The sequence below is a fragment of the Lepeophtheirus salmonis genome, chromosome 5 (assembly GCF_016086655.4).
Source record: "Lepeophtheirus salmonis chromosome 5, UVic_Lsal_1.4, whole genome shotgun sequence".
Lineage (NCBI taxonomy): Eukaryota > Metazoa > Arthropoda > Copepoda > Siphonostomatoida > Caligidae > Lepeophtheirus > Lepeophtheirus salmonis.
Genome location: NC_052135.2, coordinates 8,391,383 through 8,419,060, shown reverse-complemented (window position 1 = coordinate 8,419,060; position 27,678 = coordinate 8,391,383). Strand labels below are relative to the sequence as shown.

The following is a 27,678-nucleotide window of genomic DNA, read 5'->3' as shown; positions in this document are numbered from 1 at the left end:
GTTTTTCAAACTTTTTTCGAATTTCGGTTACAGTTAGTTCGGAAAAACTATCATGTGGTAAGACTAAGCAAAATTTCATTTTCCTATGAGGTCATTTTAAAGTAGTAATGTAAGAAAAGGATGGGCACTATACGCAGATAGAGTTTTTTCTTTATCTGTTCCATAGGACAAATTTAGAAAAAAATAATTTTAAACCTTTTTTATAGGTTACAAAAATGTCTATGAAAATTATGTTATATAAAAATACAAGAAAAAGGCTTCTTAGTATCTACAGGGTGGTCCGGATAAATTGGAAAAATCTTTAAAGGCTTATAGTTAACGAACTGTATGGGGTAAAACCATCATTTTTATTATTATTCGAAAGCTACATTTAATGAAATTCAATTATTCATAATGAGATCCACCTCTCTTGATAACCTCAACCACACGAGGCCGCAAGCTTTGGAAGGCCCTGGCTACCTAGTGCAGATCCAACTTTGCAATTGCACTGGTTCTGGGGTTGCACTTTCAATTTACACCCCCTGGAGTAGCACCAGGGAGAAATTACACCTTCAAAAAAGACAGTGCACCGGTCCAGTAGGGCGAAAAAGTATCTTAGCTACAATATGTCCTCACTTTTTGAGCCCAGATTTTTGTCCTGCAATCAGCCCGGATCTGAACCCATGTAATTTATATCTTTGGACTAGGGTCGAACCTGAAGCCTGTGCTAAGTATCATTAGTCTGTGGAGACCTACCGAAGTCCATTACCTGTACAATGGTAATGCTGGATCAGCACGATGACCCCCGGGCCTAACATAGCTTCCGGTCCCATGTGGCCAAGGTTACAAAGAAATGCGGTTCATTATAAGTAATTATATGTCATAAAAAGTTCAAAATAATTTCCTAATTTATTTTTACCACCCTGTAAATTGACTAAGTATCGAGTTTTTGCCTTTTTTCATAATTTGATCCAGTAGTGATACATAAAGGGTATCTTTAGCACAATGAAATTTTGCATGGGTCATTTTCATACCATATGATAACAATTACAGCGCTAGCTGTAATCGAAATACGAAAAAAAAGTTGGAAATCTAAACACCCTAATGTACATATATTAAAATCGATGAATTAGGTATGTTGTACATATTTCTTTGTTATTGTGTATAGGTATTAAGCAAGCAAAAACCTACGCAGAAAAGAAACATGTAAAAATAAATAAAAGGTAGTATAAAAATAAAACAACCCTGTTGCCGTTGTATGAATTTTAAATATGTACAACAAACAGAGTCGTAGTCCACTGATTTTATCAGAGTTGAAAGATAATAACAAAATGTATGTACTTTGTGTTTATACAATATACATAGAAATATTTTTATGATTATAATAATAAGAATAGAAGAATAAGACAGGTGTGAGCTGACTGACTTTCCTTGTTTGTTACAAAATTAAAAAAGTAGATCATCTATATTATTGTTGATGTTGTTGATTGTTGATAGTGAGAAAAGACACAAAGATCAATTATTCCTTCTTCTATCAGAGATCCATGAAGCTCCCTCCCTCCCCCAACCCACTCATTTCTGCATCTTCCCCTTCCAATTATTCTAAAGAAATTTTGATTCCAGAGTTTAAAGGTTTGTCATTTAATTTTTTTTCCTAAGTATCGATCGTTTTTACAAATATCCCAATTTGCAATAAGACCTAGCATTAATTGAACATATGTATATGGGGCATTTGATGATTTTTGCCCAGGAAGTTTAACCCAACAAAAAAAGTCCCTCAAAGTTTGGCCTTTTTTGAGGTATACTCGAAATTTAGTGGGACATAACTCCGCTCAGACTCAACTGATTTCAATTTTTTTTTTTGCTTTAAAATGCTCCAAAGAGCTTTAATTTAAATATTACTGAAAAATAATATATTTAATGGAAAAAATGCCATGAATGCAAAATAGCTCCCCATCCATACTTCAAGTTTAATTTTGCCAATTTTTTGCTTAGAGGTTTGATCTACCCATAACTATGTAAAATATTAAAGTGGAGTCTCAGTGGAATCATCATCATTTAGGCCTATAATTGGAAAAGATTGTATTTGCCAAAATACATTGTAAATTCCCAAATTTTTCTTCACAAAATCTTTCTTTCTTCTATGTTAAAAGATTTTTAAAAAACTTTTTATTTAGACATGAAGGGAAAATATAAGAAGCAACTGGTTAAAAAAAAGAAAGAAAGAGTCAACGTCAATTTTTACTCCATTCCTTCAAGAGAAAAGACGCTAAGCTGCATGATTGATTACTTCAGCTGTCTAGAATTCCAGGGTTTTAATGTATATTTGAAAATATGTTATAATATAATTATTCAGTCTTTTATTAGTTTAAGGGAAATTCAAAGAGAGTGTTCGTAACGTAATTTGATGCAAACACTCTTTTTGATGATGTGAGCGTCATAATGTTGATTATTGGCCATCTTGAGGACGTCAACAACCAAGTTCTATAATATAGAAATAATTTTCTCCTCAAGATTCGGGTAGTAAATGGTGATGAACTATTAATGTATATTTGAATTTCTAGTTGGGACAGACATAACTTATGAGATAAGTTCCTTACTGTCTATCTTAACTATAGGCTTGTGAACGGATTTTTTTTTTTTTGAAAGCTAAAGATGATCCAATGTTACTTACAAAAAAAAAGTTTATATCTTTTTTTTTACTTTTTTAAATATGATTTAAAGGTCTAATAAAGCAAAGAAAAAATGTTTGGGAGTCCAATTTTGTGGTTTCGCACAAGGGGGGAGCTGAATAGATAACATTGACGACGTGCCCCTCGGACATAGCCGTACACTACCTCTCGACAGAGGTCTTAAGCGTTTCAACACTGGAATGCGGGCGGTACAGCTCCTACTTTAGACATGGCCCCAGATACCATAGTCGAGAGGATTCATGTCGAGCGAGTAGAAAGGTACCAAATCGTGTTTCCATAAATCAGAAAAATCATCCTCGAGTTATTGCTACATAGCCCAGGCCTTGTGTCCCTGGGCGGAGTGCTGCTGGAACACAAATTTGGACTTCACCCAGGGCAAGTCCACCTGCTTGAGGACATCCTGGGCCCCAATTTGCAGGCCTTTCAGGAACTAATGTGGAGGCACCGCCTTCCCGTCTGATGCCACAATTCCCAGGCTGGGAACTTAGTCTGGCAGACCGACGGAACCTCATCGACCGTGTATATGAGGTAGAAGTTGTTCCTGGAGTTTATGGACTAGTGGACGGTCCAGTTTTTCTTGTCTTGTTCCTGTGCTGGGCCCAAATCAAATCAGCTATACTTAACCTTTTCGCCTCCATCTCGACAATGAATCAACCGATTTTAGTGAGTTATAGCTCATTTGAACGCTAATATTCACCAAATTATTTTGTTAAAAAAATGTGAAGAGTCCTCCCTGACACTATCAAAGTGGAAGTCTCCATTTGCTGGCGTTCAATGTGTATGGCACTACTTTATGATTGGAACACAGAACAGAAATAATAGGTGCACACTTAGCGGAACAACAAAATAGCGGAACACTTACAAGCCTGTCAAAATACATCTCTATAATTAAGCATGATTCGTGAATTCTAAATACCGGGAAAAATTACTAATACTCTATATTCCCACAGGAGAAGAATATGTAAGAAACATTTAAAAAAAGAAGCTGAATGTCAATTTTTACTCAGTTCCTTCAAGAGGGAAAAAAGAAAACAAACAAAGATATTCGATGGTTTTATTATATATTCGACCCTAGTATAATTTGTTATTAACTCATGATTCATTCTTGTTTACATAGTTTAGCGAATAAATTAACTAGTACAATGGAAAGAATTAGATGTTTTTATCCAATTATACTATTTTGATCATCCCTAATCTATTCAAAACAAAATTAATTGTCAAATCTATCCATTTCATAAAATATCACTCCTCTATAATTGGTATAAAGTAACTTATTCAATACAAATTAATAATTCCCTTTTGTTTTTAAAGTCATTTTATTAAATTTCATTGGAAATTTGTGTCGTTTTATTTCCCATGTACAAAGTATAATCATTCAAATTCTCCTAATCCTTGGAGATACTAGCAGACTATATGTATAGACATAGTGAGTGCATGCTAATAAAAGCATATATATACACATGCAAAATTAGAGTGAAATCTAATCAGAACGACTATCTAAGAAATATTGTAGTACCTTCGCATCTTCGTTATACAATATATGTACATAATCATATAGAAAAGACGAATTCTCCAGGAGAAAATTCATAATGTTCTTTATATTCTTTTATTTAAAAAAAAAATACTGTATCATCAGATAAAACAACGATTTAATTACATTATGTATCATACATCATACAGAATACACACACATATATATATATATATATATTTGCGAATGGTTCTGCGTTTTTGTTTTGTTTTTTTAAATAAGAGAAACTTGTGTTGCACACATATCTTATGTATGTATTGTACTGTGTACATCGCCTTTAAATAACTTACTTAGTTAGTTATTAATTATAATGTACCTACATAATAATTGGTTTAGTAAAAAGAAATCCATTATTCTAAATAGGTTTAAAAAATAAAAAAAAATCCCCATTAAATGTCTCTCCTTGACAATCAAAACAGTGCTTAGATGACGGTTGGAATCGACGATTTCCATTTTTTTTATCCAAATTTTCGACAATTAGGATTCCAGAGCGTGGTGACATCGAAATTATTGGAACGAAATCCATACAACCAAAATACCGTGTGATTGGCTGTCACAGTATCAAAACCAACAACACTATTCACACTCTCCGCCGCCTGGATTGTGTTTTACCCCTTGTTCGAAGAAACACTGTAGAATACATCATATTTTATATTCGCTGGTCTCCATCTTTGACGACAGCTCAAACAATACTCAATTCAACAATCCCCTATAGAAAGATTTTTTAGTAGGCAATCCATCTTTCTAACACCATCTATTGTAAAAAGAATGGGGTTCTTTTTTACTACACCTAGTATATGTTGTACAGTTTGCTTATACAAGTAGCAACATGTATAAGCTAATTATACAAGTTGCAATGTCTTTGTCTTAACATGCATGTTTTAACAACAACATTTGTAATTTGTATTTCCAACAATAATTCATACTATCATTTCATATTGATCACTTAAAATTACATGGTTATGTATGTATTGATGATTAAAATATCTGTTGGCATTTGAACTTAATAATATGCCACAGAATTCTTATACTTTTAGTTACTACTTCTACAAAATCGTAACTTCTACACAACATAAATAAACTAACAGGAATTGAAAAAGTACATAGAAATGTACTTGGTAGGGGTAAATGAACCCTCTTTCATTTGACTACAATACATAGAACTACTATCATCATCTCCTTATACCAACCCCCAACCCCTGCTCTCACAACCATACGTGTCACGAATCTTTTTTTTCATTCATTTATAAAATACGACAATGAAGGAAGAAGAAAATAAGAAAATATAGGAAATAGATATTATAGTCACACAGAAGATTTCCATACTAACACGAACTTTCGATAAAAGTGATTTATAATTGATCCATTTTGGAAGTCCATTTAAGTAAGAGGGGGGAGTAAAGTACCTATCTGTACATATAAACTAATTTAAATGCCAGACAGTACACGTAGTGCCGTATTTTTATTTTCTTTAAACCCTTCCCTCACGTCATATTATGATATTATGGTATGCGCCTACTTTCAACCTATCCTTAGTCAGATAGGCTGCAAAGGGGTCTTTGGGAGCCATCAATACTTATTCATGTAATTGTAGTGTTCGAAAGTATTGGCTTAATCAGTGTCGTAATCACGGATTTGTTATTGAGGGGTCTGATTAGGGTGACTATGGATGAAACATAGCAAAATTGTTCAAAAAATGTGAAATACTTGAACAACTTTTATTCTTTATTAATGGTATCCAGCAAATGTAGTATTACATATACATTGAATGGTCTGATTATTTTGACATAACAGTTTGAGTAGAAGAAAATATATTTATAGTATAACATGGATTTCTCAAGACACAAAATTGCTAATTTGAGCCCCTAACTCCGAAAAGATGCCGAGTCATAGATCAAATTTTGAGTACTAACTATTTATAAACATGATTATTTCAAAGAATTTTTTCTAAAACTTGTATACTTTTATTATTATATTACAAAAGATGCCTTTTTGAATCATTTTTTGGACTGTCTCGCCACAAAATATTACAAATTTTTGATTACATGACAACAAATTTGCCGATTTAAATCTATCCTATTTTCCCCCAAAATATGGCCTTACATGTTAATTACTTGTTAGAATTAATAATTATTCATCTGTGAAAAAAGTTAAAAATTCAAAAATCCACAGATATTCATAAAAATTAAATTTTTGGAAAAAAAATTGCAAAAATTATATGCCGAATATTAAAACTTGTAGTTAAATTTCAAGAATCCATAGCTATTAACAAAAAATTAAATTTTTTGGAAAAATAATTCAAAAATTATATATCAAACATAAATTTTTTTGGAATAAAATAGCAAAAAAAATATTTCAAATATTGATTTTTTTTTTCAAAAAATAAAAAATCCAGTTATATACAGAAATTACAAAAATTAAATGTCAATTCTAAAAGTTTTTGGAATAAAAATTCAAATATCATAATTTTGGAAACACATATTACATTTTTCGAAAAAAAAAAAATATTAAATTTTCGAGTAAAAAGCAAAAACCCTTAATTTTTTTTTTTTTTTTTGGGGGGGGGATGTTACAGCCCCTCCAGCCCACCCCTCGCGGACAGCCCTTTAACCTCATGTATGTATATAAAAATGAACGTAGAAACAATGCATGATGGATATAAACATCTTTTCATACCCATCCCCCTTTAGGTTTGTAAGAATTATTCAAAGAGGCAGACAAATATGTAAAGAAGATGAACCTATTTTTACATATATGTACATGGTATCCTTCATTTTTTTTTTTAAACAAGAAAAGCCACATTAAACGGGGGACTTTTTAGTAATGAAACCCGTAAAATGGAAGAAATTATTTTTTCAAAATCCACTTTTTAGTATTAATCCTTTTATTTATTTTTTTGTTAATTATGGTTATAAAAAGTAACAACATTTCATTTATAATAAATTATTTAAAATAATGTAAGCCAGACAAGATACTTGTTGTAAAAGGTAATCTTAATTCTCTTGATTTGTAATCCGGTCAACTTAATACCATAATATTTAAATAAATGTGGCTTAATCAATATGTCCTCAGCAACTTAAAAATTGTAATTTTTGTAACTTGGTTTATCAGTAAAAATATTGGTAATATAAGATGAGTTCAAGGACTTGCAATTTCCCTCCATTTTTGTTATACAACTATCATTTCAGCTAGGGTTAATTATTGCTCTGTTAAGTTCCCTTCCAGATAAGGTTTATAAGAAAGATACTAACCCGAAATATTAAGAATAATTCCAAATACCGTGGTGTTATGCAAAATCCACGGTGTTAGTAACTGCGCTATGAAGGGAACCTCTGTATTTTGTATTCTGTGTTTTGACATTCTGTTATGGTATTTATGTAAGTAGATATCTCTAAATGTATGGAACAAGGAGAGGAGTAGAGGAAAAAAATCATCATCATCATCATCACGATAATAATACATATGTATGTAGTAACTAACTGAAACTGAGTGAGTAAATTATTAAGATAAATACTCTCATTTTCGTAAGAAATATTTGAAAAATAAAAAAAGATAACAAGGAAAAAACTTTCCCCCTTCCTCAATAAGAGTCGGAGTCATCATCACATAGGTAGGTAGCTAGTATAGAATATGTACATAGTAATTGACGAAAAGGAGTCTTAATGGGGGAAAAGAACAGCTTCTTGATTTAATTGAGTCTCTCGCTCTTTCTTTCTTTTTCTCTTTCCCTTTCGTCATCCTCTCTTCCTATACATTGTACACTGTAGATGCCTGATGAGACGGCACACCCTTCGAATTACAAACATAATACACAGATATACTACTACCCTTTTTTACTTCCTTATTTTGGGTAGTGAGATAAAACGACCGACCATTGAGAGGAGGATGTGAGGGATAAGGAGTAGTAGATATGTACGTTAGGACGGCTTTTTATTCAACTTTTTGCAAATTTCGATTATGAATAGTGCAGCAAATATATCGTGTAGTTAAACAGTGCCAACTACAGTATGGGGACCCAAAACTTGCATTGCCATGAATAAATTACGATTTCTAAAGAATAATAATATAAAAATAAAAAAACTACTCAAAACTTTTTGTGATATGTTTAAGTACTATATTTAGCTAGATTTTTTATTCAATATATTCTCATTCACAAATGTTAACAGCCTACACATGGCACCTAAGAAACAGACACAACACTATTATGATGGCATCTTGGAGCGAATCCAAATTTGCATGAGAGGTGTGGCAGACATTCTTCTCCAAGAGACCCAAAACTGCAAAGTCCAGGGATTTATGTCAGGGGTATAGGAGGGTAACATGGAGATAGGGTACAAGTCAATTGTATTGTTGCTACATAAGTTTGGGTTCTTTTTGGTTGTATGGAGCTGTAATGGACTTCATGACGTTGTAGGGAGTTCAGATGGAGATGCCAACGGTCTCGACAGCCTTCTCACCAGTTTGTTATTCAACTTTTTCCCCTCAAATTTCTACTATGTATATGTAGAGTGGAACATTTGTTTGGTCCTGAAAAAATAGCACCTATGCAGTTTGTACGAGTAAAGAGTAAATGTTCGCCTTTTAGGTACACGACCAAACTTTTTGGCGTTTTTTTTTGTTGTTTTTTTTGCTTACTTCAAAGAATACCAGTACCGATTCATGAGCTTATGTATATATTTTGCTCATGGCACAATACTAATTTTCAAAAAGGAAAATATAAGTTCAAATTTCCTACGTGATCCCCTCTTTTTGCTTCATGAACTTAACTTAACTTAAGAAAAAAAATTACCAATATTTTTTATACGTTAAAAAACTGTCATTCAAAGATGTTTTATGCAAAATAAAGACTAATGCTTTATTTTTACTAAATAAATCTTTTTGACCTTCTTTTTTTTTCTTCAAATATTGGCTGTGATGTTCAACCTTCCATACTAAATGATATGGAAGTGATTCTCTGAGCACTTTTCCACATTACCCGTAGAAAAGTTGAAAAGACGAATTGCTTTAAGTTAGATATGTAAATAAAGATCCTGTTGTTGTTCTTGACCAGAGGTCTTTGAAGTTTAATGACTCGTTAGTATTGTATGTACTATTTTTTTATTATAATCATTTCTCTAACGAGATTTCTAAAATAAAAAATGAAATTCCTATGTTCAATGATAACAATTTTCTATTTATATCCATACACACATAGACCATACAAACGCACATTTGTGTAAACATAATGTATATACCTCAAATATATAACTCGTATGATATTATCTAGTTCATAAAGAGAATGAATAACAGATAAATACATAAATGGATAGGAAAAAATTCATTCCAAAGGGATGGTTTTGCGTGTAATTGCAAAAATAAAAGAATTAAACAACAACCATGGTTGTTGTTTAATTGGTATCTATGTTAGACGTGGGATGATATATCGGATAAAATATACAATATCTCCATCATATTTGAATCGGAGAAGATTCTTAGAAATTTCAATATTTGCTCCGATACTTATATTTTTGCCTCTGTTTGTTTGTATGTCTATTGGTCACCTGGATTACGGCAAAAGTTACGGATCAATTTTGATGAAACTTGGTACAATGACTATACATATATAGTCACAGTAAGGGGCCATTTAAGTGTTTTAAGGTAGCTCTATACCGACATGTCATGTCCCTTTAACCTAAAAATGTAAAGGAATAAAATGTTAAATTTACCCGAGTCAACTTTAAAAGAAACTGAACTTTTTTTATTTAAGTTTATAATTATAAGCCCCATTAATAGAGAGTATCAGTGTATAAATCCAGCTATTAAGGGGGCTATTGCCCCTATCCTTAATACATAATGATAATGAGCAACATCATTGTAGGTTTCATGTAATGTTATATAAATATATATGTTACGGTAGGACAAAACGTTAAAAACACATAATGGACCATGATTTTGAAACATATTGAGGCTCAGAGCACAATTCAATTCCCTTAATTTGGTTTAAAAAGATGCTTCTTATAACAAAAAATCAAATTAAAGAAAAATGACAATAGGCTACAAGCTTTTCTATAGAGTGCCCATCTTAGTTTATATGATGCAATCAGAAAAAGAAGGGAATGAAAAAAGAATGTTGTTCAATCTCTGTAACCAGGGACTGCTTAATACTAGTGATGGGATGATTAATCGGATGCTTTCTCTGCAATCGGCATCGGAAAAAGGTGCAATTTCCGCTTCTTATGTTTTATTCTTCATTCCTGGTATTTATCTTTTTACTAATCCTAGTCAAAGTAATAGTTATTACACAAAAAGGAACGGCAAATATCTTTAATCAAACAAGGAAATCGCAAATCATTGAGCACATCTTAGACTCCTTAAATCATTAATATTTATAGCTCATAGCACGATAATAGTGGAGATCTAAAAATGGCTAATTTCCACGTATGTACCACTCCAAAATGAGCTTAAGAGGCCACAAGCGTTTGCCAAAGTCTAGACTTTCTAATAAATATAGATATACGTATTTGTAAATAATGTATCATAGAATAGCAGTATAAATAATTCCCTTCTTACCTGAAGACAACATCAATTCCAAGAGGTTCTCAAGTCCCGGTGTTAATTGTCTCTCGTCATCATCCGTTAAACCGTAGTCAAGAGTGTTATAAATAACTTCACCCAACTTTGCTATGGCCTATAAAGATAAAAAAGAATATTATATAAATAACTTTTTATTTGACGTCAGCATGGTATCAGTCATTTCGGGAGGCCAAACAACAAGTTTTATAGCAATAAAATCCCTTTATTATTAATATTTAGGAAAATACTGATCTAATGGATGTCAAAATGTGACTTAGAAATAAAAGAACTTAAACCTAACTGTCTATTAAAAATTTTATCACTCTATTGCCTAGTTTTATTATATCTCCTATACGAATATCTATGAAGAATATGTTATAACACATTTATACAATCTTATTTCCATATTGTAGATATATATTAACTAAAAAATATTCATCTATAATTATCCTACTTTTATTGTCTTTAACCCATTCATTAAATAATAATTAAAAAAATTGTTCAAGTCTAGACATTTCTAGGGATTTTTTGAACACATTACTTTGATTTAGTTCAAATATCATCCTTAAAAATTGGTATCAATGCAGATGCTCAGTTTTTTTTATATAGTTAATGCCAATTGATAGAGTTTAATACAGATGTATTGGGAATTAGTACACTTTATATAATAAAGTTATCAACTTTAAGCCCCCAAGATGGCGTCTCCTTCAATTATGATGCAATTTATGACGTATGTAATAACTTTATATAGAATAAGAGGAGTTGAGTAAAAACGTGTTGCATCATAATGGTGTAATTACACATATTTATAGTTAAAAGGCTCAAAATCTCTCTTTCTGATAAGTTCAAACTTCATGTACATACATACATATTACATATAACAAGACCAAAATATGAAGCTGTTCCTTACTCCTCTTCGTAAAATGATTTTTAATATAACATGTAATATATGTATATATATAATTTCCCAGGCATTATTTCTTTACTTCATTCTCATTTGCATTAACGCTTAAGTGAATGCAAGGAACAATGATATACATCTTTAAAAAATACACAATTACACAATTTTATATTATATTATTTAGGTAGGTAGGGCCTTGAAGGCATCATTTCCTTTATGTATGTAGGCATTTTAGATTAAAAAATATGAGAAGAGAATGAAGGAAATAGGTCAGGAAACCCGAGGTTTGGAGAATCTCTCAATCAACTAGTCCAATAGGGATGCAAGACTTATCATGAATTTCCGCCCCCCCCCCTAAATAAGGTCATCATAGATATCAGTAAGTGACGTCAACATGAATAAATATCACCGAGCAAGTGTTTATAAGTAATAATAAATACTTAACCCTTAATTGTTTGTTTTTTTCGTCTGAAAATTATTGCATCAGGTGAAAAATGTTTGATAGAAGCAACACTACGAGAAAAAAAAATATTTTTAGACTTTTTTCCCGTGTAGTTTCTAAAAACCTACTTAGCGTTTTTTATGATAGTAAATTAAACTAAAATTTACTCATACTTAACAACAGGGTGTTTTCAGATGTAAAAAAAAGTTGCACTTAGATATATTTTAGTTAAATATTATATAAAAAGTTTTTTTTTTATATGTTGCATATGTGCAACAAAAATCATGTAAGGGTTAAATTAGGCCTAAATACAGAATAATGACAAAAAATTTCGTGCATGAAAGATACTTTAAATTTTACTTAACTAATTATAATATTGCTTAAAATGAGTTACATTACTACATTTAATATTAGTAAAAATGATGATTGTTGAGGCACTTTAAAATTTGGTACTTTTGGTACAACTGAGCTGGACCGATTTTAGTTCCCATATTAAGGATTGAAATAACCCTTCTGCAATATAAGAAACTGCTATTTCTCCGACAAAAAGTTGATAATATCCGAAGTAAGTATAAAAAACCACAATTTTTGAATACTTATATAAATAATTAATTTTGTAACTCCCTCCTTCTAGGCAATTAGTATTTGATTGGATACATTCTTTGACAGATCCTCCAGAATTTATAGCAAATCCTTCAGGGAAAGCGTTTTCCAGGGTGTCACTCATGATATCAGTTGTGATTCAAAAGCAATATGAGATGAATTTAAAAAGAAAAATAGAGAACATAAAATTTGTGGCCAGCTTACGATTTGTAGCTATTAAGTGATAAAAATGCTCATAGGAATACTTCCATGAATTCTTCTGAAGTAAATGCTAAAAATAGGGAAGAAATGGTTTAGTCTAAGCAAAGCTTTTTTCATAGTGTTATGTAAGTCTTTATTCATTTGGCCCAGTCCAGTCTTAGAACCGGGCCTATCAGTCCTTTGGGCTGTCAGTACAATAACTTATTTAATAAGAATAAATAAAGCTTTTATGACAGAACTGGAGCGGACCGAGAGGGAACAGGAGGAGACTACAGTCTTCATCATTCATAAAAAAGGACAGAGACAGCACTAATTTGTTGTCCTACAAAATTGGTTCTCTCTGATATTAATTTACGATCCACCTCCTCATGTAAGGGCATTATGTGCCCCCCCCCTATAATCTTTTATACACTACATTTGGGGATTTTTTAAATTTATTTTTATGTACAATTAAAGAGTTGTGACGTAGCAAATACAAAATTACTTGTAGGTATGTTAAAATAAATACATATAAACAAACCATTAGAGTAACGGGACTAGTAATGGAGTAACCTTGAAAAACCACCTTCAAAGATGATGACGCTATGCTGCTCTACATAGATAGGTAAACATAAAATGTTTACCGATAAATAAGTTTGTTTTTGTAAGAAAAAACAAAAAGAAGAAAAATACCATCCTCCGTAATACAATAATGGTTGGAATCTAGATAAATACTCGAACATCCCCCCATATGTGTGTATTTATATAGTAAATCTATATATATATATATATCATGGGTAAGAAAATTATTATAACTGATTATCATATTGCTAAGCACAGGGTGTAACAAGGAAATCCAGCGCTTTAGATTTCCAGATTTTTCGACCATATGATGATGAAGTTACGTAATGTTTTTTCCCCTGATGAAATATACATATAAACATCTCACTTGGTAGTCTAAAAGAACTAAAAAAGTTCCTGACCAAAGGAAATGTGTCGGTCTTAGAACGGGTCTTTAATGGTTAGTTACAACAATTGAAATGAAGTATTGTTAAAGTTTTATCATAGCCTCTTTCAATGGGACAAGATACCTTAAGCTAAAAAAAGGAGGTGTTTGGCTAAAACATATTGTTATACTCTCTAGCTATCATTTATTATTTTCTTCTTTTTTATATTGTTTAATCCTAGCTAAGATTGAAGAAAATTATAATATTGCTATGCCCGACTAATTAGTCCTTAAGCTTGTTGAATGGTAAATAAGATCCAACACTACTTAGTAGCCACAACACCGCCATGAGTCAATAACAGACGATTTCAACCATATTACCCTTTCAGAGGCAAGACGCAGGTGCATTGTTGTGTTGATTTTTGTGAACAGAGATCTGAATATTAGCAATGTTGAGGTCTCAGAGATGACAGGAGTCTACCCCTAATTACACTTCCAAAACGATTCAAGATTGGCTACAGAACACTGCTACGACTGGATGCCTGGATCGACTCAATCATGCTCGAATGCAATTATTCAGTCGAAAGTAATTTTCAGGGTCTATACGCAGTTCAGGAGATGAATCGAGGCCATTATTGAGTGACACATATTTTCAATAATTGTATCTTCTTCTTAGTTTTTGTTTTTTGAATAAATCATCCATAATGACCATTTTATGTTAGTTCAAAGTAGACAGATCAAAAGCAAAGGATGTCGTTTTTATACTTTGTATATATGTAGTTATGTGTATTAAGAGGTCTTGTCCCCATACATACATATACAATATGTATGTGTAATGAGAGAGGGGGTGGGAAAAACAGAGCCCATAATTTTTAAAGAAATTGTGATGGTGTACATATGATTTGAAGATATGAAAAACAGAAATGTTTGGGAGGGTGTGAAATCCTTGTTCAATAGTGAGGAAATCAACATCTGGAGCATAACAAAATAGATCATCATCACCATCACCATGGTAATAAAACAAAAACAGAAAAATAATGGCATCTCCCCATTTTGGCACATAATAGTTTTGAGACTCAGTCCAAAAGCCAAGGGAGTTAAAGCTAACTGAGTAACATTCACTTTGTAGACGTTGTTTGACTATTTTTATTCCTAGGAGCTTAGCAATAGCTGCAATTTCATTCCCCAGTTCGGTCTCGAAAATTACAATTCAAATTGTTTCTCTTTTCTAAAAATAAAGTGAAGGCTTTTTTCCTCCAATGAAGAGTTTGGTCTAACAAAAAGTATAACAGTACCATACCAAAACCCAACACTAGTACCGGGTGGTCCATTGAATTCTAAACACTTACTCAAGTCCATGAGGGGCCATGCAAGACATCTTTCACGCCCGAATGTCCAGAGAGCTATAAAAAAGCGGGGGTAAGAGCTTTATCATGGTGGCGAGGCTACTTTTGACACCAATAATGAAAGGAATCAATTTCCTCTATTGCAAGACTCTTTTGAACTCTTTTTTGACATATTTGGATTTACGCTAACCCCCTCAACTACACCTTTTATGTGCATGGCGAGGGGAAGGCCTACTGTGTCCGTCATAAAAAAACTGAGGCCCTTAAAGCCACTGTCAGTCGGCATTGAGACGTAATTGAGACTACATCCGCAGTGGGTGCCAACCTCCCGCCGCTGCCTGGAATTCATTATTGCCACTAAAAGCGGCTATCTTAAAGATGAGGAGAGCTCTGATACACATCTATTAATAGTATTAATTTTGTTGAAATTATAGTGCTAATTAATAAATTATATATTGTTGAAGCTTTAAATTCAAAGGGTTTCAGATTTTAATGGACCACTCGGAGAATACTGGAGTAGGTACAACCAACTAGAGTATAAGAAGAGACAGAAATGGAAAAGTGCACTTGTATATAATTAATAATTAGATTTACATTTTTTTATTATTATTGGGATGGCCAAATTTTTATAAATTTCTTATTTTTTGAGAGAGAAAATTAAAAAAAAAAAAAAAAAAAAAAAAAGGAAAATTGCAGGTATTTTTGAAGGATGGAATGCGCATAGTGAATCATCCATCCCATTAATAATTATATAATAACGTAGAACTACGATTCCCTTCAATTAATCAATTTAAAAATTTTCTCTTTGTTGTTACTAAAGGAAAATAAAAGCAAAAGGCTATGAGTAGAAAATGAAGTTGCCATAATAAATTATGATTGCAGAGTGTATGTGCATTTGAACATGGACCTTGTATAGCATATATATTAGGGTGGTTTGTTTTACAACTTTTTTCGAATTTCAATTACAGCTAATTCGGATAGGTTGTGATATGGTAAGAAAGTAACCAATGACAAATTTCATTGTCCTATAATGTCATCTTTAGGTAACACATCTCGTTTCAAAGTTTGAAAGGAAACAAAAGTTCTTTATTTCGAAAATAAAGATTAAAATAGAGCATTCATCATTATTTTGCAGTGATTAATTATGATATACATTTTTGTAGCCTATAAAAAGTATTCATAAGCTTTTCTTTCTTCTAAAGCTTTTAACTTTCTTCTAAAAAAGAAAAGGATATATTCAAATTATTTTATATAAAAAATAAAATGTTAAAAAAATATATTCTTCAAATAAAAAATAGTTAAAATTGAAAAAAACGAACCGTCCTAACATATTTGAATACTATACAACTACAAAAAGTCCTTAAATCATGAAACAAGGACAGAACCGTCATTGAATGTCAAAATTCCAAATATGTATGTATATGTTACATACAACGATCCATCATATGAAAAAAAAAACTGTTTAATCGATGCCCTTAACAAATCAATACGTCTTCCTGCAAACTAGTCAACCCCCTCTTCCTTAGCAACCAAGAAGTACGTGGCTAATAATTAATAATGTTGTTAAAACTCAGTCCGAGAACACAAATGGTGCAATAGAGCATGAGTAAACTAAAAAATATATATCCTCCGCAAGGTGGTGTGACAGTCTGTAGCTTGTTTAAAAAAATGGGGCAAACTGAAAATAATTTTCACGGCTCCCTCTATATTAGTAGCATACCTATATTTAATAACATTATCATTGTGGGAGTTGTATTATTTTGCCACAAGACAGCGCCACTCTCTATAGGTTTATTTACACAATAATACAAATAAATAACGTGTTTTAGTTGAGTCTGGCAGCTTTCACTTTCGATGGAAGTTTCAACCAGATAAATGGGCCAAGGCATGCCATTGAATATGAAATCTATTAATAAAATAAAATCAACTTCATCCAGACCTCAAGGACTAATCAGAAGTACGATTCCAACTAGCTTCATTTGAAGGATGAGACAAAGGTCAACAGAGGTACTCAGATAACCAAGATGTCCCAGATCGACTCCAGCAACATTTTTTTTGAAAGTTCTTTAAAATGAAGTATGAATAAACGTAGTAAATCTGAAGTGTTTGAGACAAATGACCCATTTTCGTGTGCAGTTGGGTTTTATGAGACTATTGCTGAGACTCGGTTTGGCCTTATTTTACAGGCCGATCAGAGCGGATATTTTGGTCCAGACAGCAATTCAAACCGTTGTCTCACATAACTCCATTAATCATTTTTACACCCATGTAATTTTTTTAATATTGTGGGGCAGATTAGGACTGAGTTTTACTACGGACTGGTGCAGAGATAAATTGGACCAAATTAGTCAACAAAGATCTAAGACTTATAGACATAAATTCAACACTAATCAATACGTAGTTTCCGTCAAAAGGGAAAGTGTTGGAATACTCAAATCCTCACACATCCACCATTGACTATTCCATCCATGGACATCCAGCCAGCCATATATGTACCTATCTTTATAATACATAAATATTATTTCTAAGTAGGCAATTAATCACTTTTTCTTCTCCTTTCAATTTCTTCTTTATTTTTTTAGTCAAAAAATAGTCCAAGTTTCCCTCTCACTCTTTTTTCGGTCAATATTCACATAAAATTATTATTACTTTTATTGTTGTTGTAATGAAAAATGGAAGGAGATTCCATAAATCTTATAATGGTTTTTTTTTTCCTCCTTCTTTTTCACTTCTTTAAATTTAATTATTCCAACCAGACAATTTTTTATGTTTGAGACTTATGAAGAAAAAAAGGGTAAGAAAAGAGTTAAAAAATTCATAGTAAATGAGCCTAATTTTTCAACAAAATAAAAAAAAAACCATAGAAAATTTAAGTTATTTTTTTTAAATATATATATTATATGTGGCCCTTCAACACAACAACAACAAGAAATAATTATTTTTCTCCAAAATAAGAGTGGATTCCATTTGTATTCAATTCAACAACGAAATATCGTCAATTTCTATCAACAAATTATACTTAATTACCGTTCGGAGGATCTGCAAAGTGCACTTAAAGAAGGTAAAATTGATCATTGCTATAAAAAAAAGGAGAAATTGATATATGTTATTTACAATATATCAACTCGGGGATAATAAACAATTGGAACAAACTTTACCGCTTGAGAGCATCACGGCCAAGATAGAACCCTGCTCATACGAGAGGTTAGGTGACAAATTAAAAACTTGTTTTCATTTTGAGTCAGTTGTCAAGATGGTGCAGCTTAGAAGAATCCCGATCGTCAAATCCATCCTTCTACGTGGGCCATGAAGCAAAAGATATCCCCAAACCCACTGACTACCCCCAGAAACACAGTATGGAGGCTCTTCAAGAAGCTCTGGACCACCGCCAACATTACCAGGAAAGTCAAATAGTCTCAGGTGAACAAGGGGATTCTAATCTACAAGGCAGGGCTGAATAAATCAATCAAGGCTCACCTGAGCTGAACCCTTGAACTTCTATGTCTAAAGAGAAAAGGAGATGCACGCCTACACTACATTACATAACAGCATGAAGAGCATGGATGTAAGCCTCCTTTCTACAGACATCCTCAAAGTCTACCGAACATTCCGTTGGAGAATTGAGACAGGTATAAAGGCACATGGAGGCATATTGTAAATAAATATGCTATTATATGTAATCTATGTTATGAAATATAAGAAAAATATTTGTCACAATAAATTTCTTCAGGATCTGGATGAGGTCAAAGTTTGTTCAAATTGTAGTGACACGAGGCTCTAAGTCTCTTAAATCAAATAAAGGTTCAAAATTATAATTAAAATTATTGGGTAGCTAATTGTTTTTTTTTTTCTTTTCATTTCTTGATTTTTGTCAATATTGTTTTTATGTTGACGCACCACATATTAAATACTATATTATTTTTTTATTTTCAACACTTCATTATAATCAACTACCATTCTTGTAAAACTGTATTTTTCTTTCAATACAAATTGCTCAATTTTGAGCATTTGGACAAAAAAAAAAAAAAAAAAAAAAAAACCCTCAAAGAATCATTAGTTTACTTATATGTAACTTGTAAGTAGTAACTCCCCATCCGACTTTCCTTATATAAATACGTATATTTCTTTATTGGATCACTCTCAGAGTTAAGTTTTTGTACGGATCAGAAACAGAATAATTCAAAATTAACTTTTTTTTCTCTCTCCTTTTTTAACATTCGAGACAAAAAGAGGTCCCTCCGTTGTCTGAAAATGTGACATTTTTATTTATTTATTTTATTTTCCAACAAAAATAAAAACTCACAATTTATGCGCTTTCAAAACATGACAATGAGTTTGGATTTCTTGAACCATGAGGAGGGTAATTAAATTACCAGAATGAGAAGGTAAAAACATACTTAAGTATGCCTTAGAATGTGTACATACATAACACAATATTGTCTACCTCATGGATCAGGATGACAATAGATGAGAAGGATCACTGGGGTAAGGAAGAGAGTCTAGACAACTGTTCCTGCAACAGCAGAAATGTTGGGTCAAAGATTTGAATGATGATAAAAGGTACACCATGTTAGTTATGGAATTTCTTCCGGCTCAATGCTTCGTATTGTGTTCGTCTGTGCGAGGAAGATCATTTCATTTATGTATAATGAAACGTGATATTAATAATTATATAAAAAATGTTCCTAAGTTAAGTTAGATAATGGCCAAGCGATTATGTTTTAGCCTCTGTTTGTTTGTCTGTTGATGATCAGGATTACGGCAAACGTTACAGATCGTTTTTTATCCAACTTGGTAGGAGGATTATTTATGGTCAGAGTAAAAAGGTCTTTCATTTTGAGAGGTCAAGGTAGCACAAAACCTTAACAATCCATTATCTACCATAACTTAAGAACATATTAAGGATCCGAGCTCAAATTTGGTGTCATTACAATTTAAACGCTACCGAGCGCTCATACGAGTTATGACATGGTTTATAGGCCTATATTGGAGTGCTCCGTTTGAAGGTAAAGTGGTCATCTAAATTTTTGAGTGAATCATGTGTTTTTCCTGCTGTAAGGTATCCAAATTTAGGTAACTTCATGCTATCTATAGCTTGGTACTAACACCGGCTTAAATTGGTCATTTTCAATCGTTTCAATACCCAATTTATAACTATGGGGAAAATATAGGGGTCTTTGATGTTTCATATGTATTTTAAAACAATGAAATATTAATGATGATGTAATGAAGGAAGAAGAAAAGAGGTAGTTGAAAAACATAGAGAAGACATCAGATGATGATAGGAGCTGATGTGTGATGAACGTCAACTCAATTTGACTCTAACTAGACCATCACTTTTTTTATTACTTATTATTTGATACACTATATATAAATTATTTCCAATTCGTTTGACTCTTACTAAAATAATAAGTATACAGAAGGTGTCAAGCAGATTAATTTAAATGAGACGAGGACGGGGGGTGACGATGATACAAAGATATGTGTATTAATAAACATATGTAGATTGTAGGTACATGTCTCTTACAAAAATGTTGGAAAATTTCGTACAATAATAGTAAATTAAAGTGTGCGTCAACATACAAATAATCTATAACGAAAATAATTTTTTACTAATATTTCATCGTACCTAGTTGAGTCAATTATAGACTTTATATTCAAATTTGTGGGAGGGTGTAGATACCCAAGAACTTTAGTCTTAGTGCAAAAACTTTATTAGATAGGGGTATATTCTGGTAGAAGTATTTGTCGGCCTTATGAATGGTGACTCATCTGTGGCTACTCCAATCAGCCCCCCTAATAAAAAAACCTTGATTATGACACTGTACAGTAAAAAAATTAACATATATATATTTCGGTCAACTATATGCTTTATATCCAAATTTCTGGCATGAGATAAAATATTCAAAAGGAAGAACTTAGAGCCATTATTTGATAAATGAGAAGTTTCCTTTGGTCCCAATATGGCCTTTGATATATAATAATGTAATTTTGACAAATGATTTTAACTACTTTAAAGGCCTAATAAGAATAATTCCTATACAAAAATCGAAGATAATTCGTAGAAGAATACAAATGTGACCTGCAGCACTCACTTCCAGCTTACTTTTGTGTTGAGAAGCCTCATAATATGTAATAAAACGTTGTACTCAAAAGTTTTGTTATTAGAAAAGGGGCCAGATTTGAGTAACTATAGATGACTCAGCATTAATAGGGCCGATAAATCCTATTACTGAAAAAATTATTAGGGCCTCCCGGTGATGACGGCCCTGTTCATGGCTGTTCCTTTATTATTCAATATCAATATATTCGGTGCAATTAATTTCTAGAAAATATTCGTCCTTAGCAACGTCAAGTTATTTCTATTGAGTTAGAGTAGTACATGGGTCTAACACTTGTAAGTATTAAATATGGACAGAGAAGATGTCGTAGTGTTTCTCTGCTTACATGACATTACATGGAATCAGATCCCTTTGAAATAAAATATACCTAAGTATATTTATATTCGAGATACACTATACGTCAATTAACAACGAAAAAAGAAGAGGAAAAAGACGACAATTTGCAAAATATTGGGTTACGTGCAAGCATGCGTATTTAATATTATAATGTATAATTAATAAGAGAGACTTCGCAGGAACAGTTTTGTTTCAGTATTTGAAGAAGAAGAAAAAACGATTCAAACCCCATCACCCAACGACAATCCTATCAAAAGGAATGCATGAAAATGTCACAACTTCAAATTAAAATATACATCAATTCATTTCAAAAATATACCTCCTATGTAATTTTTACGTATATAAGCTACAACCACCATTACTAACTACCTAACCAATAAATTTCATTCTTCCCCCCCAAAGAGATAATTGCTGTAATTTCTTATTAAAAACAGGTTTCACCAGCATATTCATAACCACGTGTTTAAAGACTAAAATAAGCACAATAGACCTTTCTGATGATAAATTTAGCCATAATTTGTGATTTTCAATTATATTGTAATTAATCCCAAACCAGGGAGGTTTGGGATTATCTTAGTCACTTAAACATTTCTTAGTGTATCTCTCAAGCTTTCCCTAAAAAAAAGAGAGAATGATAATAGAGGGGTCAAAATTATCGGGTACTTTATGAATGACGTCATTATATATAATAGTTGGGCTATTCTTGAATTGAATTGGGCGTATATATTAAAATATTGAGAAGTGTTGAATTAAGCTTATGATCACAATTCAAATAAGTTATGCTAATTTCTAAGTTGGACTTTGGAACATAAATTATGAAGAAAAATAAAATATAGGTTTTCAATAATTCTTTTGTTTTAAATATATGATTTTTTTGACAGCAGCTGAGTTTGTCACGGGAGGAAAAAATGCTAGTGCGAGTAATTGATGAAAATAATACTCTCCACCGGTATGTTAAAAAAAAGGAATGCGAACATTAACGTGGTCACCCTGACAATTTGATTTTTTTAAAGAGCTAAGCTTTCATGGCTTTTCTTAAAATTAGCTACGAGCAACTATAAGATAAAGGAAATAAACGCAAATCCCACTCCGTATCGGGCAATGATATATATAGGAGTTATAGCGATGTCCATCCTCAGTTCTACACACAGTCCAACAAGGACTTATACTCCATCATTCTTGAGGAGCAAACACATTCGAGGTTAGATTTAATAGTTTTATAAATATATTTATATATTCTCTTTTCAAGAATGAAACAATACATTAAAACAGCTTTAGTAAATAAAAACACAGATATTCAGACTGCAACTACAAAAACTTCTCTTCCATTGCAATAGTATTTTCATCATCATTGTTATAGCTCTTTACTCCTCGAGTGTGTATTTATTATTTTAGAGGCTCGAAAATACTTTTCTTTAATAGCACAATTCAGCTCGTAGCACATCCCTTATATAAATCATTCTCCCTTTCACATATATTAATAATAATAACATCATTTCCTGGTCAGTATCAACCATGACTTATAGCACATTCAAACATAAAAGCAAAATTTTAATAACAATGTTAGTCAAATGCCCTTCTCTCCCCTTATTAAATTACAGAAAATGGCCTACATCCTTCTTTTTTATTTTATTATACAATACTCTTGAATGTACCTACTCTCCGAGATTAAATAGACATCGTAACGTGAACGTACATGGAAATAATGATAGTAGGTGCTATTTAGGAATGTATGTACAAAAGGAAACTATGTCTATGTATTGTACTATCTACGGTCTCATCCTCCTCTTTTAAATCCATTTTCAAAATCATCATGCATTTGCAATTAGACCTTTAGCAGAGTGCAGTTACATATTGTGAAATTATTACTATGATTATTTATTGTACCGGGTGCGTAGTTGAAATGAGAGGAGTCAAAAGAACACATGGTATGAATGCATAATTCGTGTATTGACAGTTCTAGGTTTCATTGCCACGAACCATTTACTTTTTCGCTCGTAATTTTGCCTCTAAGAGACATATTCACCGCCTTTATGGTTACTTAATCAATGGGGCCCAATGCCAACATTACCATCTTTGAGATCTTTAAGTGGCGCATCAAGGTCATTATTAAAGTCGATGGAGGCCTCATTGAAGATTAAAAATGGTGACACATGCGGCAAAGAGTTTTGATAATGATTCCATACAGATTCCGAAATTAAAATTGCTAAAATCACAGATTCAAAATCTATTGTTTCCAATTACGACCCCAGTAGGTACATATTTATTTAGTATGCACATCCTGGGTGAGAAAGAAATAGAGGAGTAAGAGGAGGTATTCGTGAGTATGCAAGTCCGTATATATTACATACGCACGGTTTCCCTACATATGTAAAAGGGGAGGAGTTGGCAAAGAGCAGGAGCATTAGTTGGGGAGACTGAATGTCTTGTCATGAACAAACGATTGACGCTACAATAATTAACATCTCCTCCTTCATATTCGAGAAAAACAAAACAAAGCAACCTAAGAATTTAGGGCCTTGAAAAGCAGTTGAATGGCTCTGAGAGAAAACATCATTTACTTATCTATGCACACATTTTGTATAATGTATGTATGTATGTATATTCTCTCCTCCTCCCCTACTTTAATTTGAAACACGATGACGACGAATAGACATGAATTGTACATAATACAATGTTTCGACATTTGAATAGAAAACAACTACATAGAGCCTACCACTAGTAACATAGTAATTAATTAGCAAGAAGATATCATAATAAAAAGTATAGAAGTATAATTAAGAATATATAGTAGTATTGTAATTAGCGAAAATGACAGTTATGAATAACTCTAACAAAGGGCATTATTCAGGCAAACAAGCAGTACCTACCTCCGTAGAGACAGAATGACACTGACTAAAAAACATATTCTATTCTGCATATAATCACTACTTTTCCGTAGACTAAAAGATATGAATAATTATTTGTAAATAGGAATATCTCGGGATATATTTAAGAAGATGGATGTCAAATATACAATCCAGTACGTCCACCCTGGGATTCCATCAGGGACACAGGGACATTGCAAGGAAAATATTTAAAGAAGTAGAAGAGCAAAAGAAAATTACTTAATTTTTTACTATGTAATAATACTTTATAATCAGATGATCACTGGAATTTCATCTGCTCAAGAAAAGTACACCCCTTTTCTATTCTTGATAGATATGATAATTTGTGCTTTCTTCTAAATGAGTCCTCCACACACAATATCAATTAAACTAACAGTCAAACTTATATTTATTTATATTAAAAAGTCAATTTTTTTCTTCTTCTTAAGCCAAAACTCAAATAGATTAATTAACGCCTCATTAAAGTCAGGCACGACAGAAATGAGCTTGAATCGGTCCTTGAGTGCAAGCTATCTTTTTTTATTTTCCTTACTCCTAGCTCTGACTGAAGAATATAAACAGCTGAAATGACGTAGTTGATAACTACGTCATTTCAGCCGTTAAAGTTACTATAAAAGACCAATAAGAACTGATCCTAGGACTGACGTATCTTATTAGGATTCGGAGTGCTGTTTTTTTCAAACAATGCAACACAAAGGATAAGTGCTGTGACAGTCTATATTTATTCAGCTCAGTTCAGTCTTAGGACTCGTCCTTAAGACCGTCGGTCCTTCAGACTGTCAGTACTAGAACTGATTTTAAGAAAGCGAGCGAGACTGAACTCGACGGGACTGCAGTTTTAGTCCTAAATAAGCACCGATACTAAACAAAATAAGGATAATCCATCCATTGCCATCAAAGAGTAGGGGATAATTAGCGAAGCATAACCATACAAGGCATATTATTGCACTTATCTGATAAATTATTATTATATGAAGATTCTTAACTCTTTCTGGATAGTTACGGTCAACTAAGGAAATGAACTTGAAAAAAGGAGTCCTTGTAAATCTATTTACTATTAACGTTGGAAAGAGAGAGAGAGAGATGAAAAAACAAAAACAAAAATAAGACGCGCTATATGTACAAAGAATGAACATTGTTTTATCATATTATGTATGTAATCTATGTGGTGTATAAGCAAGATGTACAATTTATTTAAGGAATGATCCTTGAAGAGAAAACGTTTGTTTATATGTACATATATATGTACAAAGAGGTAGCAAATATAATATGATTACAGCTTTTTTTTCTCATAATTATTTGCATGATAGGAGAGAATCAAAGGTATTTATTTTACCTTCTTCATAGGATAATAAAAAAAATAATGTAGGTACTTTTTCCAAAAACAGAATGAATGTAAGAAGAGAAATTAACAAAACGCCTGAACTAGTATCATCAAACATATGAATGAATATTATTCATACTACATAAATCGAGCAAGAAATAATAGGTACTTAAATATGAAGAGTGTTTTTGACGTAGGATGTAAGTACTTTAAAGAATAGTAGTGATGAGAAGACAAGGGGGTTTCTCTCACAGTAATCCTTTTCCCAGGGATTTCTAGGAGATTTGCACCTACGGAAAATATAGTACTTTAATTATTTCACTATTTAAGTTTCATTTGATTATTTATTATCCACCAAAAAATGAGCTTGTTCATCACTTACTATTAAATTATCAAGTTACGAAATTCTAAAAAAAGTGGGAAAGAGTGTTGGATCGGTCTAAAAAAATTAAAAATACTGCAGTAATATCTGTCATGTCGCAATAAAATTTGTCAGTCCCACGACCGGTCCTTACCGGTCTTTTAAGGTAACTAAAACAGCTGAAATGATGTAGTTTGCTAACCCTGTTACAGAAGGTGTGCGGTTAGAACGTATAATACTTAAGTATTATACGCACTAGGTACATATAATTCATTTTTTTCATCGTTTTTATATTCTTCAGTATGAGTAAGGATTAATGAAAATAAAAAGATAGCTAAGGACAGTAGAACTGAAGGACTTACGTATCGGTCCTTAAGACTGATGAATAGTAAAAAAAGATCTGACTGATTAAAAAAAAATCCAAAAGGAATAAATAGCTTAAAATTTATTATTTCCCCGAGATTCCAAAATGTAAAAAATATTTCCTAGGATACTACTCCAAGACTATTTCTGGGGAAATAAGAAGCCCTAGATGATCTCGTACCGAAATTGTATTTTTTTGATTTTGTCAATTCAGTCTACAGTGATTTAAGACAACCCGATGATATTTTTAATTATAAAAAAAGGCAATATATAAAATTTTCTATTTTATTTCCTAAAGAAAATTGTGGGACCGATCAAGATGTATCTTTACTGCAAATTAGTTCGGTCTTACAAAAAATTCTAGACCGGTCTAAAAAAAAATCCGACGAAAACCCAACATTACTAGGTAATATTATTATCAAATTATAGAGGGAAATGAAGAACTGAAACAAAATGGAACGTGAATAATCTGGAATTGATGGGATATTATTGGATCCGTTAATATAGTCAGCAAAGTGGAAATTAAGCTTCCCCCTGCTCCATCATAAAAATGAATAGCAGTGCCTATAATAGGTAGGTAAGTACTATTACTTTAATAATAGAACCTTGATAAGAACGTTTGTCCCTCATTTTCTTCAGAGTCGATGATTTTTCATAAAAATGTATAAATGGTTGTTGTGCTTCGTTGTGTGTAGCCATTCTCCTCTACTTTTCTTCAAAATACTACAAAATCATCTTACCTGTCCACAAATATATGTAGCAAAATGAAAGGGATTAACAACATACTTGAATAACAGACCGCGAGACTCCCTCCCTACCTCTTTTTACTAGAATAACATAATTAGGTGGATTATCAAAGGAGATTAACGTTTGTATACGTTAATTACTCAGAGGCTAAGCGGTTACTATCATGATGATATGTATGTAGCAAAGGAGTTAATTAAAACATGCATCTCTACAAAACAAGGGCAGTAGCAACCATGGTTTTCCAAAACCGGTCCGTGGTGCGGTCGTCGTGGTACCAGGGCAATACTGATTGTCGCCTTGGGGGTATTTTCTTTTTTGTTCGGAACACTGGTAGTTCTTCGAAAAAAGATGACAGACAGCCACA

The 27,678-nt window shown here is 32.2% G+C and overlaps 1 protein-coding gene across 1 annotated transcript in view; it reads right to left on the bottom strand.

The window, feature by feature from the left end:
- Positions 1–27,678, bottom strand: part of LOC121117266 (protein spire homolog 1) — a 71,999-nt gene that overhangs the window by 12,276 nt on the left and 32,045 nt on the right. Inside the window, exon 3 of the mRNA XM_040711644.2 lies at positions 10,753–10,870. Coding sequence (XP_040567578.1) covers positions 10,753–10,870 — 118 coding nt within the window. The remainder of the gene's footprint in view (positions 1–10,752; positions 10,871–27,678) is intronic.